Here is an 18,509-nt window from a genome sequence, read left to right as displayed (position 1 = left end):
GCTTTTATAGTCACGAACAGCAGTGTCTGAATATGGCTGACTCCAAAGCCATGCTCTGAATCGCTGTCGATATTGCCCTCTCTCCTCATGCCTCACCGGCCTGTGTCATCTCAGGGCCTGTAGCAGTCGTTTCCCTTCAGCAGGGCTTCCTTCCAGCATCCATTCCCCCTTCTGGTTCTGGCCTTTTACCCATCAGTGGGCAATCTGTTCCCTTACAAGCAGCCCTGTCCACGGGCTTAGTCTGCAATGGATAAAGATTCTGAGAGGGCGACTGTAATGAAATGTAAGAGGACATTTACACAGAACATAGCAAGACATAAAAGTAGATGTCAAGATTGACGTGCGGGTCCCGGGGGTGGGGGGCACCAGTTTCCGGGCAGCGGCAGGAGAGGCTGCGTGGGTCCAGAGGCCCGACTCCCACGTGGGTGCCTCCCCCCGGGACTACGGGGCGGGCGTGGGGGTGTGGGGCCGGGACCCCGCGAGCCCTGTGCTGTCGTCCCGGAAAGAAGTGGGGGCACACATGGCCCTCCTTCCCGGCTGGAGCCGCGCCGGTGTCGGGGGGCCCAGTGGATGGGGTCCGTGGCCCTGGGAAACTCCGACCAAAGGCTGATGGCAAGAACGGAGTTGGTCCCCACAAACTAACCAAAGTCAGCAACTTCCCCAGACCTTCTCAGCTCCCAGACTGCTGGCTGTCAACCAGCATGCACCTGGCAGAAAAACAGAAATCTTCTCTGGAGGAGAGAAAAGAACTCAGAAAGTCCCCCCTGGAATAAAACTAAGATCTTGACCTTGGGAATGTATACCCAAAGGAATACCCAGCTCAGTCGCCCTATAATGACGACTGCAGTTCAGCAAGCTACATGCAGATGGACAGACTTTCCAGTGAGACTTCCGGTGGACAGCTTCTGGTTTGAGCGAACAGCCTGGGAGTATCAGAAGGATAAGGAAAGTCTCTGCTTGCTGTGACCAAGATGTTGAGAAAATAAAGGAAGTCATTACATTCGTAAAAGAAGAACAAGGTGCTGTTAAAGAAAAAAAAAAAAGCATTCAGAGAACAAATAAGCAAGCTTCTGGAAATTCAAATTATGATAGCAGATATGAAGGAGGTTTAGATGAAGTAGAGGATCAATACAGAATGTAGAATTTGGGAAATAGCCCAGAAAGTAAAATTAAAATACAAAGATAAAGAAAGTAGGAGAGAAAAGACAAGAAAACTAGAAGATCAATCCAGAAGATTCAATACCTAAATAATAGGGATTCCAGAAAGAGAAAACAGAACTGAAAGCATGCTTGCCTGGCACAGTGGTCCAAAATAGACCTACATCATATCCTATCATGGCACTTCAAAGTGCTAGGGAAAAAGAAGGTTCTACAATCTCCAGAGGGATGGGGAAAAGGGGTTTCATACCAGAACCAAGAATCAGAATAACACCAAACTTGTCAAAATGTAACAGTTGAAGCTATAAGACAATGAAACAATGTCGTCAAACTTCTGAAAGGAAATCATGTCCAACTGCAATTCCACTCACATCGGCAAGTATGAGAGCAGAATGCAGACCTCTAAAATCTCTCTTACACTCTTTCTCAGGAAGGTACAGGAGTGTTCCCACAAAACAACAAAGTGAAATAAGAAAGAGAAAGCCCTAGAATTCAGGAAACAGAGAGATGGAGAGTCTCCAGGAATGGGTTTATGGGAGATCTGACGGTGACCACAGTGCCTAAAAGGCAATGTGTCCAGGATAGAAGAGGTCACAAAGTTCCAGGAAGGATTTCTTCAGGAAGGTGAAATTGACAGAATACCTAATTTGAATATCTTGAGGAAATTTGTACACTGTAGGAAGGATTTAGATTATATTAGCAACAAGTACATAAAGAAGTAAGCAGATGTACAAAAAGACCATTGTTAACTTCAGAGAAAACTAAAATATTCAGAGCTTATTAAGATTAAGAACTTGTACTAATCAAAAACAAGTGAAAAGGTTGATTAGAATTTTGAGGAGATATTTATGATATCTCAATTTCACGCCAAACATAAATGACAAATATTATTAAGAATATATAGTGAACTCTAAAACTCAGTAAGAAAACCACAAACAACTCAATGAAAATTAAGCAGAAGATATGAAGTATTTCACAGAAGAGGAAATTACATATGGCCAATAAATACAAAGAGATGTTTGACATTATTGGTGATCAGGAAAAGGCAAATCAAGACCACAATGATGTAGGCATATCACTGGCAAAAATTTAAGACTCATAATACCAAATTTTGGTTAGAGTGTGGATTCACAAACTCTTTTAAGCGTTGCTGGTGAGGTTTAAAAAATTAAAATGTTTTTAATTTTACCTTCCAAAGGTAAAGAAAAACTTATTCTATGACCCAGAAATGATTATTTTAGGGGGAAACAGAAAAAAATTATATATAAAAGAGGAATGCATGAGAAGGTCCATCACAGCACTGTTCAGCAAAAACCTAGAAACAGTCCAAAAGCTGCCCGTCAATGGAAGAATGGATGAATCAACTGATAACTTACAGCAGTCAAAACAAATAAATGCATGGCTGAATCTGTGTTGTAAGAATTTATCATAAGTGGAAAAGTAAATCTCAGTATACAGCATGATGTACTTTATATAATATTAAGAAAAAATTTTAATTCCTCGTGTTTTCTATTCACTTATTCATTATATGGTTTTTTATTTTCTTATTATCCTAGGACTTGTTATCCTTATAACTTGTATGTAAGTTATCCTTGTAACTTGTATTCTTAAAAAATTAGTACTTTTATCTCTTCTTGGACAATTCAAAGATTTTAGAATACTTGAATATCATTTATCACCCTCCCCACTTATTTACTATTGTTGTCATGTATTTTAATTTTCTCTGTTTTTAACCACACACAACATTATTACTTTTGTTACCTGTGATAAATATTGACTTGGTTTACCCTCCCCACCAACAAAAAAGTAGATGTCAAGGGGTTTCTTTACAAGGGGACCTATATTCCAGCATTTAGAAGTTCTGTCAAAAGCATAGCGTCTCAGTAGGAGGGACTATATGCCTCCTATAGATCAGTGTGTGTAAAACACTTAAAAACTGGAATTAGGTGGTCTCACAATATAAAGGGTTATCTAGCTCCTAGCTCCGTTTCTTCCCTAGGCGTGAAGTTTAGGGTTATTGGCTGGATAGTGGGTTTTTCCGTTGTCAAGCAGTGCCAGACAACATAAGGGAAACAGATCTTCTAAGGAGGAAATAGGTCTGCTAAGCAGAAGTTCGCATGGTCCAAGTGGGACATAAAGTGTGGGAGGTGTGGAAGGGAGGGTCCAAGGTGCCTTCTTTATAGCCGAGTCCCGGCAGTAAGGAGAGAACTAAACGTGTGGACTGACGGGTCACATGAATGCCCACCCCATACTGTGTTACATACTATGCATTTAATATACTTTGTGCTTTTATAGTTACTAACATTTGCTTAAGCTTCACTACCATAGGGGAGAATTAGAAAACACGTAAGTCAGGCTCTCACAAAAGATGTACACATGGCTGTTGCAAGCAGGCTCCTGGGCATGACCTCCACTCCCCAGGGACTCACCCCCAAAGTCAGGGGAGCTTGTTGGTGTGGGACCAGCTCCCTGGGAAGCAGAGTCCCAGGCTGGTGGGCTGGGTGAGAGCGCCGTGGACCTGCTGGTGTGGCCCTCTTCTCAGGGTTCCTCGGCTCAGTGGGGAAAATTCCACTTGCTGTTCATCGTTGATGCAAGTGAGCAACTTAAGACAACTTTAACTTTTATTACCCCACTGTTCAATACATATGAGGGAACATATTGACAGCAGTAAGTTTGTCTTTTCCGTCAGGTTTAAATAACTTTCCAGTGATACTGGTGGTGGGATCCTTACACACAGCAGCACTGCATTCCCCTGGTAAATAGGGTCTGCTTCTCTCTCCATATCCATGGGCTGTGACACCTGGCGGTGCATTTCTAATAAAAAAGAAAAAAAAAAAGCATGATGGAAAAGTTCTGAAGTTCTGTCAAAATATTTTGTGTGGCTTTCTATGTACTCTGAATTTTGGCTGAGTGGAGTTTAGCCAAGTTCTAGTACTGGCTGTATTTAGGATTTTGTTGGTATTACGTGAATTCCGGGAGACAGAGAATCCAAAGGAAAGGTAGGCTGATTGGGCAATGAAAATGGGCTGAAGAGTTTGTTCATTTATCCACATATTTATTGACTCCCCCCAACCCCGACTCTGTGCCAAGTGTTGTAATAGATGCTCTAGAACCAGAGATTGAAGAGAAATCCTTACCTGCAAGGATTTTGTGGTTTTATGGGGAAGGAAAACCCAGAAAGAAGTGTTGATGGTATAGGTTAACGAGGACTACGCACGAGGGGCTGGATGGGACACCTCCCTATCAGGGTCACTGGGGCAGGCTTCTGGAGAGATGACTCAGGCTGGTCCTTGAGGGCAGAGGCGTGAGAAAAGCACAGAGGTCCCAGGTGGGGCGTGCTGCTTGGCCAGGAGCTGCTCTGGAGGTGAGGAAGGAGATGGAGGCCGAAGGGAGAGACGTGAGGCGGGCAGGTTTGGGGAAGGGGGGCGGTTTCTCTGGGTTACCCTGGGGGCAGCGGGTCTGATGGAGTGAGGAGGTAGTGCAGCAAGGTTTCCGACTAGCTAGAGAGGCTGCCGATGAGCACAGAGAGCTGGCGACGTCCACAGGCTTGGGTGGTCTGGGCTGCTCTCGGGAGCTTGGGTGCAGGAGCGGACATGGCAGACCTTGCATCGTCTACAGCAAGTGGGTGTGGGAACTGAAGGTTCAGGTCAAGGTGAGTGGACTGTAGGCTAGCTGGGGAGTCTGGGAAACCAGGAGGCACAGAAAATGGAGGGCCAGGAGCCTGGTGGGCCTGAGGCCCGAGACCACTGGCAGTGGAAGGCAGGGTGAGAGTGCTGGGTGAGATGGGAACCCTTGTGCCTTGCTGGTGGCAATGTAAAATGGTGCGGCCACTATGGAAAAGTTTGGCGGTTCCTCAGAAAGTTAGAACTACCATATAACCCAGCCATTCCTCTCCTGGGTGAATCTCCCAAAGAGCTGGAAGCAGGGACTCAGACACTTGCATGCTGGTGTTCGCAGCATTATTCACAAAAGCCAAAGGGTAGAACAACTCACCATCTATCAACAGATGAATGGATAAACAAAATGTGGTGTATACATACAGTGGAATGTTGGTCTTAAAAAAGATGGAAATTCTGATATGTGCTATATATAACTTAGATGAACCTCAACTAAGCCAATCATAAAAGGGCAAATATTGTATGATACCACTCACATGAGATCCCTACAATAGGCAAATTTGGAGACAGAAAGTAGAATAGTGGTTACCAAGGGCTTGGGGAGGAAATGATGAGTTAGTGTTTAATAGGTACAGAACTTCTCCTTGGGATGACGAAAGTTCTAGAAATAGCTAGTGGTGATGCTTGCACACTTATAGATGTAATCAATCAAATGTACTACTATCTGTAAACTTTAAAATGACAAATTTTATGTCATGTGTATTTCACCCTAATAATAATAATAATTAATAAAAGAGTGCTGAAAGAATAGGAAGCCACAGTCAAGAGCAGGGTGTGGAGTTTCACAGGCTTCCTGAGGTGACTCAGCTATGGTGTGAGGGCCAGGGTGGGGCTGTGGTGCTCATGGCTCAAGTGGGGAGTCTCGGGGAGGCCCTGGTGAGTGGACAGGGCCCGGGTGAACCTCCGGGATGAACATGGGCAAGTACTCAGGATAGCAGATGACAGCAAGGACTAGGCCTCAGAGATGGAGTTTGGGAGCAGGAGGGCTGAAACGGCTCTGGAGAGGCAATGCGAGGTAGAGGACTCCCCCCACCCAGTGCCGCACGTGAACTGGTCTCTTGGCCCCACCCCCCTGCAGCCACACACAGTCATCTTGGCAAACGGTAAATGCAGTGATGGCTTACAAAAATGTTCAGAGGTATTAGTAATTTCCAAAGAGATAAACAGCTTCTTAAAGAAGTCACTCCATATAATAACCACTTTAGTTGTATAACTAGTCTGTTTCTAGAATAAATAAGCATGCCAGGCTGAGTGTACAGTGATTCCAAACAGTTTAATGTAATTCCAAGACAAAGTGTGATTACATTTCTACACATATACAATATGCATATGTGAGTTTACAAATTTTAATTAATAACTCGTTTCACCTCAGAGACCGAAAAAATGATCAAAAAGAAACTGTGAGTAACAAGCTATAACATAGTTCACCACAATGGGACCCCCCTTTCTCACCCTACAGTTAGTAATATTACAATTAAAATAACTATATTCTTCTATAATTTTTTCTGTTAAAATCATCTCATAAATTTACAATGCTATTATTAGTTTCCAAGACTAATATAAATTCACTCCATTTTTCTACAACGAAAATGATTAATTTAGAAGCACACGACATCATGATGAAAAACACAAGCATTTTAGTAGCAAGGACTTGACCAGTTAAGAATTATTTTTCTTGTAAAACATTCTAAAGCCAAGTAAAATATCCATTCTTATAACATACCTATAATATGAGACTAAGGGATAGGTTACATATAGGTCTACAACACATTGGTTTGTCTTTAAAAAAAGTAGACATTTATAAATAAGAAAGAAAAGAGGGACAATTCACATCGGAAAAAAGAGGTACACGAGAAAATACTGTTGCACGCAATAATTTTCACAAAGATTAACATGGATTAACACTTTTTATTACAGAAACCATACAGTGAAGGAACACGACAGACCAGGGCTTTCGTAGGGTTATTGAGCTGAGATGACCAGGGGGAGAAAGATCTAGGTGAGATGACCTTGGGAGGGAGCCTTGCTCCTGGGACCGGTGACAGAGCATCACCAGGCCTCCCCCTCCCTGTCCTCATGCTGGGGAGTGAGTCTTCCTATCCAGAGTGTCCTGAATTCATGGGCAGTTGAAAGGTAAACATTTCTACAGATCTGTTCTCTTGCCATCCTAATGGATACCACTTTTGGAAACGTGATATAATTATCAGAGGCTGCAGCTCAATACATGCGGTCAAAGCAAAACGGGATGGAAAATTCCAGTCATTCTGATTTGTTGTCCCCCACCTCACTCATCGGTGCCTTTGATGCTGGGGACCCAGAGAGAACAGCGGCACCTGCGGGCGCCCCGCCTCCCCTGTGGTGAGGTGGGCGGCCAGAGCCCGGGGCCACGCCTCAGGCCCTTGTCTGGAAGGTGCAGCCTGGGGACATCCCGGGCTCGCCTAATCCGCCAGCACTGACTCTGACTTCTAAAAGCTCCTCTTCCTCCTCATCTGTAAAGCTATACTTTTCCTATCAGACATTTGGTTTGATATATATATACACAAACATATATATCAACATCTATACCTATACAGTGATTCTACTAAACTAGAAGTTCTGCTGCCCCAAAGTCTGACTTCCTGGTCTACTTCATTTGGTTAAAAAATGCACGCATAGAGGATGAGGAGATGCTTTGGGGGCCAGAAGTGATTGTGCCTTGGAAAAGCCATGGAAGAAAGCGCTGAATGAGCAGGAACACAGAAGTGGAAGGGTGGAAAGTGCATGGATGGGGAGCAGCCGAGGCAGCGCCGGGGGATTCTGCCTGGAAGGAGGTGGGGAGGGGGCGGGGGCGCTTCAGGTTCCCTTCAGAGGCCACGGAAAGCCACAGAGGATGGGCCCGGTCAAGTCACTTACCACTTCCCAAGTTCTTCCTTATAACCTGAGCCAAACTATTAAAATAATAATAATAATAATAATAACAATAATAATAATAATAATAATAATAAATCCATTGCCCCTTCAACCAAGTGGGCAAGTATCTAACAGGGAGGCAAGACCACACCACTCACAAGGCCGAGTGGGTCCTTCTTCCTGGCTCTTGAGGGCTTCTTGGGAGTCCTTGGTGCCTGTGGGGCTCTGGCGACAGCAGGGTGGAGGCCGGGGTGGCCCCAGGGACAGTGACCCGGCTCAGTGGGGAGGCAGTGCCAGGAGAGACTCATTTGCGTGGAGACGGGTTGGAAGGGAACTAGAGAGGGGAGATGGCAGAGCCCTTTTCTGATACAATGTATTTACTTTTTTTTTTTAAGCCAATTTCTATACCTCTAGTTTAAAAAAATATGGTTTAGCCCCAAAGACAATGAAAAGACAATGACATGAAATTCATTTGGTTAATTAAAGCAAAGGAAAAAACCAACCAGAGGTAAGTGGGAGTATAATTAGGGGAGCAAGATGGAAAATGTTCTACAGTAACATTTCTCACAAAAAACTAGTAAGAACATACTATCAATAGAGTTCACAGGGAAAAGGCAAATGCATTACACACACACACACCACACACACACACCACACACACACAGTTCCCTGGTCCCGGGTGTTTTGCAGTTTTCAAGGTCTTATCTGCTAAAGGAATGCCCTTTGGATCACTGCAGGTCATCGCACTTTGGTGGTGGCACAAGAGAACACAAAACACAAACCAGTACTGGGGAGCCAGCATTTCCCAGTCTGCTCCTGCAGGACCAGGGGGCCCCCGCTCTGCAGTAGCTCTCTTGCCTTTACACGTAGGATGTCCCCTGTGATGGGAGCCAGGCCCCACCCCCGCTGCCCTTCGGTGCCCCCTGCTCTGTGGCATGCACAGTCTCCAGGAAGGAGTCCAGGGTCCTGCTCCCACTGACCTAGGCTTCAAATTGAAGTTTGACAGAGTAAAAAGTACAGACATCCTTTTGCATTTATTTTGTTTTAAAGGAGGAAAGGAATAAATGACAGTAGATATATGGAAAACTCAGTCAATGAATTAAGGTGAAGGGGTATATGACTCTCTCTTGCAAAACACCAACCAGAATATTGCTGGGGGCCCAGAAACAGCAGCTGTGCCTATGGGGCCACCTGAATCCCAGAGTCTTCTACTGCCTGGTGACTGAACCCAGCGGACTGATACCAGTTAAACATTCAAATCAAGACAAAATCAACGAACCAGGTGTCTGTTCTCTCTGCCCCTTCCAAGATGTGAACGAGGAGACCTTGAAGACAGTGTTTATACAACATAGCATGAGATCTTTGCATCTGGCCCAGGCTGTGGAAGCCTTTCACACTCATCCTGGAAATCCTTCCACATTCTCTCGAGTTAACATGGAAACTAGTTAACCGGGGGAAATGCCAAGTTAGGCCAGACAGCAACACGGGGAGAACACAGCTGCCCTGGGGGACACGGCCTCCCACCAAAGAGGCCATTGCTGGGGTTTGAAGATGTCAGTTATAAACAGAAATTTCCTTTAAAAAGTACCAGTTTAAATGTAAATTATAAAACACTTTAACTATAAAATGTAGCCAGAAATATGCTTTAGTATCCACAATCAATTATTTAGTTTATGCATTTAAAATGTGACTCCCTCGATAGCTCCAAAGACTAACAGCATTTTACAGTAGCTAAAACATATATATTTAACATGTGCATTTGACTATCACATTTGATTAAAACACTATAGAATAATCACTTCCTTGACTTAGTTTTTGTTGTAAAGATGAGAAATTTTCAGAATTCACTTAAGCAACAATGTCCAAGGTGTGCAGTAATCATTATTTTCAGCCCACACAGAGTTCATAGTCTTTTAAATCCCAGGATCAAGCTGGCTACATGATTTCAAAAAAGGCTAAAACCAGGATGAATGCCCACATTTGAGGTAATTATTGCCATTAGGTCACAGTTTGTGTAAGATAATGTATCTAAAACCTTCTCTAAAAAATCTTGAGGTGTTCTGTCAGAATTCCAGAATACCTATGGAAACCAACAAGGATCTCAAGTTCTGATTAGTTGGGTTTGCTTCCAATGGAGTTAAAGTTCTAGGGGATTCTAGAACTTGTATAAACTACCTAAGAATTTAGGCAAACAAGCCTGGAGTCAGTTGATAAAGTTTTTAAAATTAAAAAAGAAACAAAAATCCCACCCAAAACAACTGAGATGTTTACCAAATTATAGTCGTTTTCTAAAAAGTTAAAAATCGACTTCTAATGTATTTCTAAATTCTTGTCACCTTTCAACCAAAATTAAAATGCTTCTGTATCCCTATTAATCTCATACCTTGGCAAGAGGCTCTCTTTCCTCAGGTCCTAAAAGTTGGGTGGTTTTTCTCAGTTTATACAACTATTGCTTTCCATTTCTTTGAGAAGGTTATCTAAAGGAAAACCTAATTTTGTTCCTCTTTTTAAGAGTCATCTTGTCTTCCTTTTTTTTTTTTTAAACACAAAGAAAAAAGTTTCTGGACACCAGACCCACACATGGTATTTACACATTTGGTGTGAATCCTGCATCTGGCTCGACCCAGAGCTGAAGAGTGGATTTATGACAGAGACCAGAGTTGTCATGATATTTATCAGTGCAGTAAAAAACAGCATTTTGAAAAAAATATATACCTTTAATATTGCCTTTCTAGAATTAACCATAAGCAAGCGAAAATTATTTTTTTAAAAGAAAAGAAGACCTTTTTTCTTCACTCTTCGAGTTTGCTGGAATAGCGCTGCTAAAGCTAGTTGGGACACCGGAAAGAAATAAAAAATCAATTCTACTGTGACTCAACAGAAACTCCCCTTAAAGTTTCCCTAAAGGTCAAACTAATTCTGCCCCTTCTGTTTGTATCCATTTCAGGGTTCCCTCTTCTCACAGACCTTCAGCTGAATTCCACGCTCGCGGCAGGGATGCAGGGGACACTGGGCCTTTGCACGTACTCATAGGAGAAAGCTGAGACTAGTGGCTGTGAGCTCCATTCTGGAGCTGGGTAGGCCCAGGTTCAAGGCCCAACTTCCCCACCAGCCGCGTGACCCTGGGCAGGTTACCAGTGCTCCAAGCCAGCTGCCTCATCTGTAAAGGGACTGCTATTGCCAATTTCACAGGGTTGTTATGAGGACTGAATCAAACTAGATAATCGATGAATGACTTTTAGGACTGTGTTTGGCACAGACTAAATGGGAGTGTCATTAAATGTTTCATCAGAAATATGAGGCCATTCATTCCTGCTGTTAATTAAAAAAGCAAAACAAAATCAAATCTCAGTAAAGGCCTGATGGACAAAAATTTCATTAGGAACTTGCAGATTTCAAAACACCATTGTATTTCTTTCCTTTAATGCGTGCTGCTTACTGAGAGCACCAGCCGCCCCTCACCTGTAAACGGGGGTGTTGTCAGTGGGGCGGCTCAGAGGGCTCGGACAGCGCACGGCCTGGGGCCTGGTGTTCAGAAAACATTCACCGAATGTTGGCTGTTACCTACTAGGGGTACTGTGCAAGTTTTAACAAATAAGAGAGGGTCAGCATGATATAAATGCAGAGGTCTGAGATCAGGGGCTCTCAGAGGCTCTGGGATTTGAGCTGGGGAATCAGGAAGAGCCCCTCCAGTACAGGTGTTCTGAGAAGGGTGCCCTGCAGGAGAGCCACTTCTCTGTAAACTGCGAGTCTGAAGTGAAGAACTGGCTTGGATCTGGTGGCTCTTTCAAACTTCTGGCAACTGCAAGAAAGATGTGAGAAACCTCTGCTGGGTGGGGGCACCGTAGTGAGCAATGGGTCCAAAAGCCTTTGGAAGTTTTCTATTGCATTTCAATGTCCTTTTGCCACCTTCAATTCTCTAGCAGCCCGACTGAGATTTTACTCTCTTGTCTGTGGAGGTTAGAAGGAGAGTCCTAAGGCATCAAAGTGGAAAAGTACTGACATCCCCAGCCCAGTTCCAGCAGGTTTTAAGCCCCTGACGCAGCTGAGCTTCCAGGAAGAAGGGCTACTCCGGTTGCCGTGCGTGGTAACATGAGTTAGTTAAGCCCAAGTGTTCGTGCAGTGCCTCAGTCTCCCAATAGCAGCAGCATTTACAAATACCCACTCCTCTTAAAAGATGAGTACAGTTTTGAAATAAAAGCAAAAAAAAAAAAAAAGTCAGGCTAGAGAGGAAAGAGCAAGGCAAATGGAATTGCATCACTAACAATGTCATTATTGCCCAGAAAGGGAAGACAGGAATGCCATTAGTACACATCTGGAGGTGCCTTTCAGAAGGGTTCTTTGGCTAAAGAAAGGAACGGCTTCAGCCTCCTTTCTGGTTTGGTAAGGACATCTCTGGCCTGCTCAGTTTTGAGGCTTCCCCATCTGAAATCCATAAGATGCATCAGAAAGAAAAGACAGGCAGGGAGAGAAGTCTGCGAAGTCCCAGGGGCTGCAATGCTTCCTGCGAAATGGCTCGGCTAGTGTCACGGAGGCCCAGGCCAGGCCTGTAGGAGGGAGCCTCCCCTCTCTGGTGAATGCGCTGCTACTTGAGGGCACCTGGTTATTTTCTTCTTTCCATTTTCTGTCCCTAACAGCAACCACAAGAGCCAGCCAGAGCCCCACATGCCGCCTTGCCCCACGAACGAGTGCCCCTCGTTTCATCAACCTCAGCCCATCAGTAACAGCTCCGCAAGCCTCCTCATCTCCTTCCTCCAGTTTCCAAGAACGTCTGCTCCACTCACACACACTCACACACCCCAAATCCTCCACCACAAGCTTGTTCAAAATGAGTGTTTGCAATTCCAAAGATCTGGTCAAGGGAAATTGGCCTGCTGGCAGCTGGGATAATCTCACCTTCCCTCCTTAGGTCCCACAATCTGGTGTTTGGGCGGGTTGAGTCTTCCAGGGGGAAGAGGACAAGGCCAGCTGGCTCCCACAGCCTGCAAGCCACTCACCGCCAGTAAGGCCAGAATGCAAATTTGGTCCAGGAGACAACCCTTCCTTTCCCTCTGAATTCGATCAACCACCTGCTCCACTTCACAGTATTAATTGGCTTCAAGCCTCAAACTCTCCCACCCATCAGCCTGCTCACCCCTTCCCTTGGAAACAGCCAAACATCATGAATGAGGCACTAGCGCAGAGACAAGGGTCAAACACCCAGACAGGTCAGCAAGAACCCACCAAGCACAGCGTATTGACCTGTGGTTCCTAAGGCTCCCATTACATGGTTCTCCTTGACCTGCCCTGTTAAATCTTCCCCTCTTAGTCTCACCTACGTTTCTTTAGTAAAGGATGGAGCCAGTTGAAGAACAGATGACGCTCTAGGTTATTTGCGGTTTAAGGACTAGGTTGGCATCTACCTACTTGAGAGCTTGGTCCCAGGGACGGGCAGGCTATTGTTCATCCTATTTGCCAGGGTGACTCAAAGTTGGAGGACTGGCTGGGAGATCCAGGCAAGTGGTTAGTATACAGGGAGCCTGGCCTCCCCCACTAAGGTCTTTTCTTGGGGCTCCCAGTCCCACAGCTCTGTGGGAAGAGGAAGGCACGTGGGGTCTATGGGAGCATGCACTAATGGCTGCTGAGCATCTGCAGGGCTGGACACTGCCTGACATATCCCTTTGTAAGCTTCAGCGAAACCAGCCATTCTAACCCAGGGCTCACAGTTTCTGGGTTTGAAGGGCGGTGTGTGGACACCTCAAGCTGACTAGAAAAGCCTGTCGCATACAGCGCAGTGCACTGAGGGAACAGTCAGATCCTGGGAGGATGGCTGTGAGGCTCTGCTGTGCCCCTCCACAGGCCAACAATTTTGGGCGGGGGTGGCCTGCAATGTCTGAGCAGCTGCTGGACCTTGTCAGTGTTCCTCTGGCATCTTACCATCCCTCCACATTCTTTTGGCTTGCTAGTTTGTCCCTAGAATTGCATGCTGAGAAGATGCATTGCGGGGGTGAGAGGGAGATGGAGGCAGTGGGCATGGTGGTTAGTGAGCAGACGGAGGGAAAGTGAGGCCGGAACTCCCTGGGGAAGGTGCCATTTGCCTAATAAACTTACATCAGCTCATGATTCCATTGACTTCTAGGAGGGACAATTATCCCTGCACTGAAGGACGTAAGCCACATTCCTGGGGCACTGAAGCGAAAGGGAGGACTGTTAGGAAAGTGGTTTGGTCAGCTGGGCAGAGGGCTTTTATTCTGCTGGACAGGTAAATATCAGATGTGAGGTAAGCCAAGAACCTGGTTAGCAGGCTTCACAAGCACAGGAGAGCTGGGGGATGCGGAAGGGACCACAGCCCAGGGGTCAGCCCAGGAGATGCCTCCTCAGATCTCTGCCCAGGCTGCTGAGAATCCAGAAAAATACAATATTGATGGTGACCATGTTGTCAAGAGCCCAATCTGGCTAGTATGGGAAAAAAGGCCTGATTCTCCTTCAAACTTTTGTTCTATGGTGGATCTTTCTAGATAGTTCTTTATGGAAGAGAGATGACAGGAAAAAAAGGCCTAATGCCTGGGTTTTTCCTTTTTTTTTTTTTTTTTTTTTGGCTTGACAAAACTACATGTCCTTCTTGTCTACTCATACACTCACAGATATAATAAGTTTAAATATTAAGGAGAAAACACAAAGATACTTGGAATAAATGTGCATTTAAAACCCCAATAAAAATATCAACATGATGATAATGATAATAATTACAATGGTAATAACCAAAATAATTAGTACAATAATATTATCTTTATGAGCAGCATGGAACTTTATTCCTGATCTGGAAGAAAAAGAAAGAAAATGTCAGGTAAAAGGGTAAGAAACTTCTAACTTACAATTTTATTTCGAATGGAAGGCTATGTTGTCATTTCCCATAAAAGATCAGTTCTAGGAAGGGCTGGAAGTGAGCTGTGCAAAGGGATCCAGGATGCTTGCTATCCAGTAAGGCAAACGGAGGCTCATCTGCAGCCAAGAATTCTGTGACTGGGTGAGTAGCTCTGATGGGGTATCGCTGCCATCTGGCTGCCAAAAATCTGGAAGAGACGGATTTTCCAGGCTGGCGGCTCTAAGGCTCTGGCTCCCGTGTCCTCCAAAGGCTTTACCCCCTACCCTCCCTGGACTGGCCATTTTCCTGTAGTCTCAGAATGACGGCACTTCCCCACCTCCAGATAAAGATGTACTTATCACAAGAGGGGCATCTGGCCCTGCTGTGACCCTCTCACTGGCTGGCCCCTGACAGGCTGCCTGAGGGTACCCACCTCTAGTGGGTCCTGGTGTCCTTCCAGCCTGAGGCCTAAGCTGGTTCCAGTTTGGGGACCTACTTCTTTGTAAGATAAGTAGAATTTATGGTTGGGGAGAGGATATTTCCAGAGTTACTTCACATTTCACAGCTAAGAGCTAAGGTAATAGAGCTTGGCTTCGTTACTCAACTAGTTGGAAATCATAAAAACACTGTTCACAGTAGATCGTTAAGGGAGACAGCAGAGTGGGGTGGAGGGGTGCGGAGATGAGGATGGACCCTCAAAACTAGGAGTAACCTCTTTGCACCTTAGAAACTTGGCTTTGGGGTCAGTTAAGGACTCAGCATTGAAAATAAAACAACTAGGACCACACTTTAAAGCCCAGACTATGACCAGATAGAGTCTCCCAATGTTCGCATATTAAGAGTAGTTTGCTATGAATGAAGAGACCTTCCCCCACCCCGCCTCCAGCAGTGATCAAAGCCGGAGGAAACTTCCAGCGAGTTTCAAAGGTGCAAAAAGGCCAAAGGGCAAATTTCTGTGGAAACTTAACGGCTGAGGGAATGTTTTCCAAAGTGCAGTGTGAGACCCCCTGGTGACCCTCATAAACGTCCCTCCAAACTTCTGCCCACCAGACCCCTCTAAAATAGGAAACAAAGTCATGTCTTGGGAGGCCTGGGTAATATGAGGAAAGATTCAGCAGCAAATGAAGGTTGATGGTGGTTGTCAGAGGGAAGGGTCTGGCAAAACTGTGAGAGCAGAACACAGCGGATGGAACCAGAGGGAGGGCTGCGCTGCGCGGGTGAGTGCGGGGTGCGCCCGAGCACAGGCTGGGCCCCAGGCCGCCTCTCGCCCAGCAGGCGGCCACGGGAAGGCTGTGCTGGGCAGGAGGCTGCGGTGGCCTCTCTCCTTTGCCGCTTCCATACCAAGAAGGAGGGAGCCGCCGGCAAGGCCGACGTTCCTCCCACAGAGATGGGACTTCGGGTGACACAGGTGGCGGAGCCGGCCCCAGGGCGGAAAGCTGGGGGAAGAGCGGGGCGGGGGAACAGGGCAGGGAGGCTCTCTTGCTCTCTGTCTGCAGGGGAAAGGCTAAAACCACCACGGTGATCAGATTCACCCCGTCTGCCCATCTCTCTCCAGATCGCGGGTTCTCGCAGCCCCGGCCACCTCCCTGCCACGCCTCTGCTGGCCAACAGCTCCAGAAAGACCACGGGTATTACAACGAAATAAAATTTAAATTAAAAAAAAAAAGAGGTAAAGACCAGAGTAAAATGTTACAACAGCACAAAAGAAGAGCTGAGATGATCTGACTCGCCTCAGTCAGCTTCTTGGAGTACCATGGAAGTGAACCCTCACACCGCGTCTGTCGGTCGGTAAGGCACTAGGAGGGAATGGTGTAAAATCAGGGACGTGGGAGCTGTGAAGGCGGTGCCGAGCGACACACAGGGGGTGGCCCGCGTCACCCACATGTGCTCACTCACGCTTACACACCTGGACCACCACATTGGTTACATGCCTACGTTATATCACTTCTTTTTGTGCAATTACATTGAGGAATAGTCTATTGGTATCATTGGAGTCAACACAAAGTAGAAAACAAGGGTGTTGAGTGCTACATTCTACTAGGGTGTCAGCAATGCCCGCTAGCCCTACGCTCCATGTCTAGGGATACTGAGTCAAAGAGAAAATAAATCATCAGAAAAAACCCTAAAGTTCGCAACACACATTATTAATGACATCTGAGGACTGACATTGCTTAGGGATTTATCCAGAGGACTCGGAAGGAGAACACGCACCCTCACCCCAGGAGTCTTCCCTCAGCCGGGCCATCCCCCATCAGTGCTGACCAATGAGCCAGAACTGCGCTTTACAGCCCCAGACCAATCCCAAAACCAGCCTCCTCAGGCCACGGCCTGCCTGTCCAGGGGGCTACTGACCCTTTAGAGTTCTGGAAAAATCCCTAATTCTTATGTTCAATGAGTAAAAATCTATTGGATTTCCATATCAGGTGTCTCTGACAGCAAATTCTTCAATGTCACTTGCTGTCATATGAAAATAATCTTTGAAAAGTTCATAGATAAAGTTCTTCAAAAGCTGGGGCCCTCCCCATTTCTGGAATTTTCCGTTGCTCTCTTCTCCTTTCCAGTTTGGTGCAGAATGGGTTCATGAGCTGTGTTTTTTGTTACTGACGTTCTTTTTTTTCTTTTTCTTTTTTAAAATAAAAAGCATAGATTTCCCCCTCCTTAATCCCTTCTTTTTAAAAATGTTCTCTTCTCTGCTCTCAGTCCTCCCACCTCCTAGTTCAAGTTTCACCTGTGTCCGTCCCTGCCCCCTGCCCCCCACCCTGTTTGCATTGTTTGTGTGCGGCATCTTCAGTATAAAAAGCGCGGTGCCCACCTCTCCCCCCAGCCCCCTCTTCCCCCCGGCCCTCCCCCCTCCCCACTCCAGTGTTTATATGTAAGGGTACTGGTTGACCTTGGCAGGGCTCAGTGGGTATCCAGTGTAGACGGTGGAGGCTGGAGAGGCGCTGATGTAGGTCTGGTGGGCAAACTGGGCTGGGTACTGACTCGGGTGGATGGTGGGTGAGGGCAGGACCCGGGGACCCATGCTCACGGGGACCTGGTGGACGATGCTGGCCGGGTAGGCAGTGTGCTGCACGGTGTGACGTGCCGAGCCTTGGGAGGCCACCAGGTGGGCCACGGTGCCTGTGGAGCCCAGGGCGGCGGGTGCTGTGTAGGTGTAGAGGTGGGGCTGGGTGGGGAGGTGCGCCGCGGCAGCAGCCAGGTGGGGGTGCACAGTGCCGTGGCCCGGGCTGCTGTGCGGGAAGGAGTACGGAGCCTGAGCCACGGTGGGCGTGACGTAGGCCTGCTGCCTGCGGTGGCCTCCGGCGCGCTCCGCGGGGACGTGCTGCTGAGCCTGCAAGAGGAGGAGCACCAGGAGAGGGCGCTTTGGGGGCTGGCCTGGGGGAGGAAGGAGGGGCAAGGAGGGGTGGGGAGGAGAGGGGCTGGGGGAGGCCAGAGGCTGCAGGAGTGACAGGGGATGCCTCCCTTGTCTGCCGGGCAACTAACACTTCTCTGGGGCTGGGGAAGGGACCCTGCGCCCGGCCGTTCCTCAGGCTGGACGACACACAAAGCCAACTGCCAAACTAACGGAGACAGCGCGTCTCCCACGGGCACACTGAAGCTGTCAAGTGTCAAAAGGAGTCGTTCTGAGTGGGGCTGCTTTCTGTCTCACTGTGAAATCTTGTTCTCTAAAATCATAGGCTCTCATTTGAAGTTACATTCGTACAAATGGAACAGCCCTTCCTTACCTGAAGAGCACAGAGACACAGGGACATGGGCTCTGTTTACGACCCAGGTGCGCTGGTTCAGATGAGGGCTCTTGGAACAGATGCCCGTTGTCTTACCTCCTCAGCTTCCCAGGACACAGGCCTCTGGGTCAACTTTGACATTAGGACGTGACATTGACCCTTTACGCACAGGCCGGCTCTGCCCTGGAGACTGCTTCATTTACATTCCACCTAAAC

The 18,509-nt window shown here is 46.7% G+C and overlaps 1 protein-coding gene across 21 annotated transcripts in view; it reads right to left on the bottom strand.

Moving 5' to 3' along the window:
- Window positions 1–3,410: 3,410 nt before the first annotated feature.
- HIPK2 (homeodomain interacting protein kinase 2) overlaps window positions 3,411–18,509 on the bottom strand; it is a 174,892-nt gene continuing 159,793 nt past the window's right edge. For 5 of the 21 annotated variants that reach the window (XM_073238362.1, XM_073238357.1, XM_073238356.1 and 2 more), the window contains 2 exons: window positions 17,459–17,899; window positions 6,090–16,364 (listed from right to left, as the gene is read on the bottom strand). In XM_073238362.1, coding sequence (XP_073094463.1) covers window positions 16,200–16,364; window positions 17,459–17,899 — 606 coding nt within the window. In that variant the 3' untranslated portion in view covers window positions 6,090–16,199. Of the gene's footprint in view, window positions 3,973–6,089; window positions 17,900–18,509 lie in introns of those variants that run through there. The other 16 variants (XM_036994526.2, XM_036994529.2, XM_036994525.2 and 13 more) reach the window with 13 other exon arrangements.

This window comes from Manis javanica, chromosome 6 (assembly GCF_040802235.1).
Source record: "Manis javanica isolate MJ-LG chromosome 6, MJ_LKY, whole genome shotgun sequence".
Taxonomy (NCBI): Eukaryota; Metazoa; Chordata; class Mammalia; order Pholidota; family Manidae; genus Manis; species Manis javanica.
The sequence above is the reverse complement of the archived record's forward strand: the minus strand, read 5'-3'. Positions and strand labels throughout refer to the sequence as shown.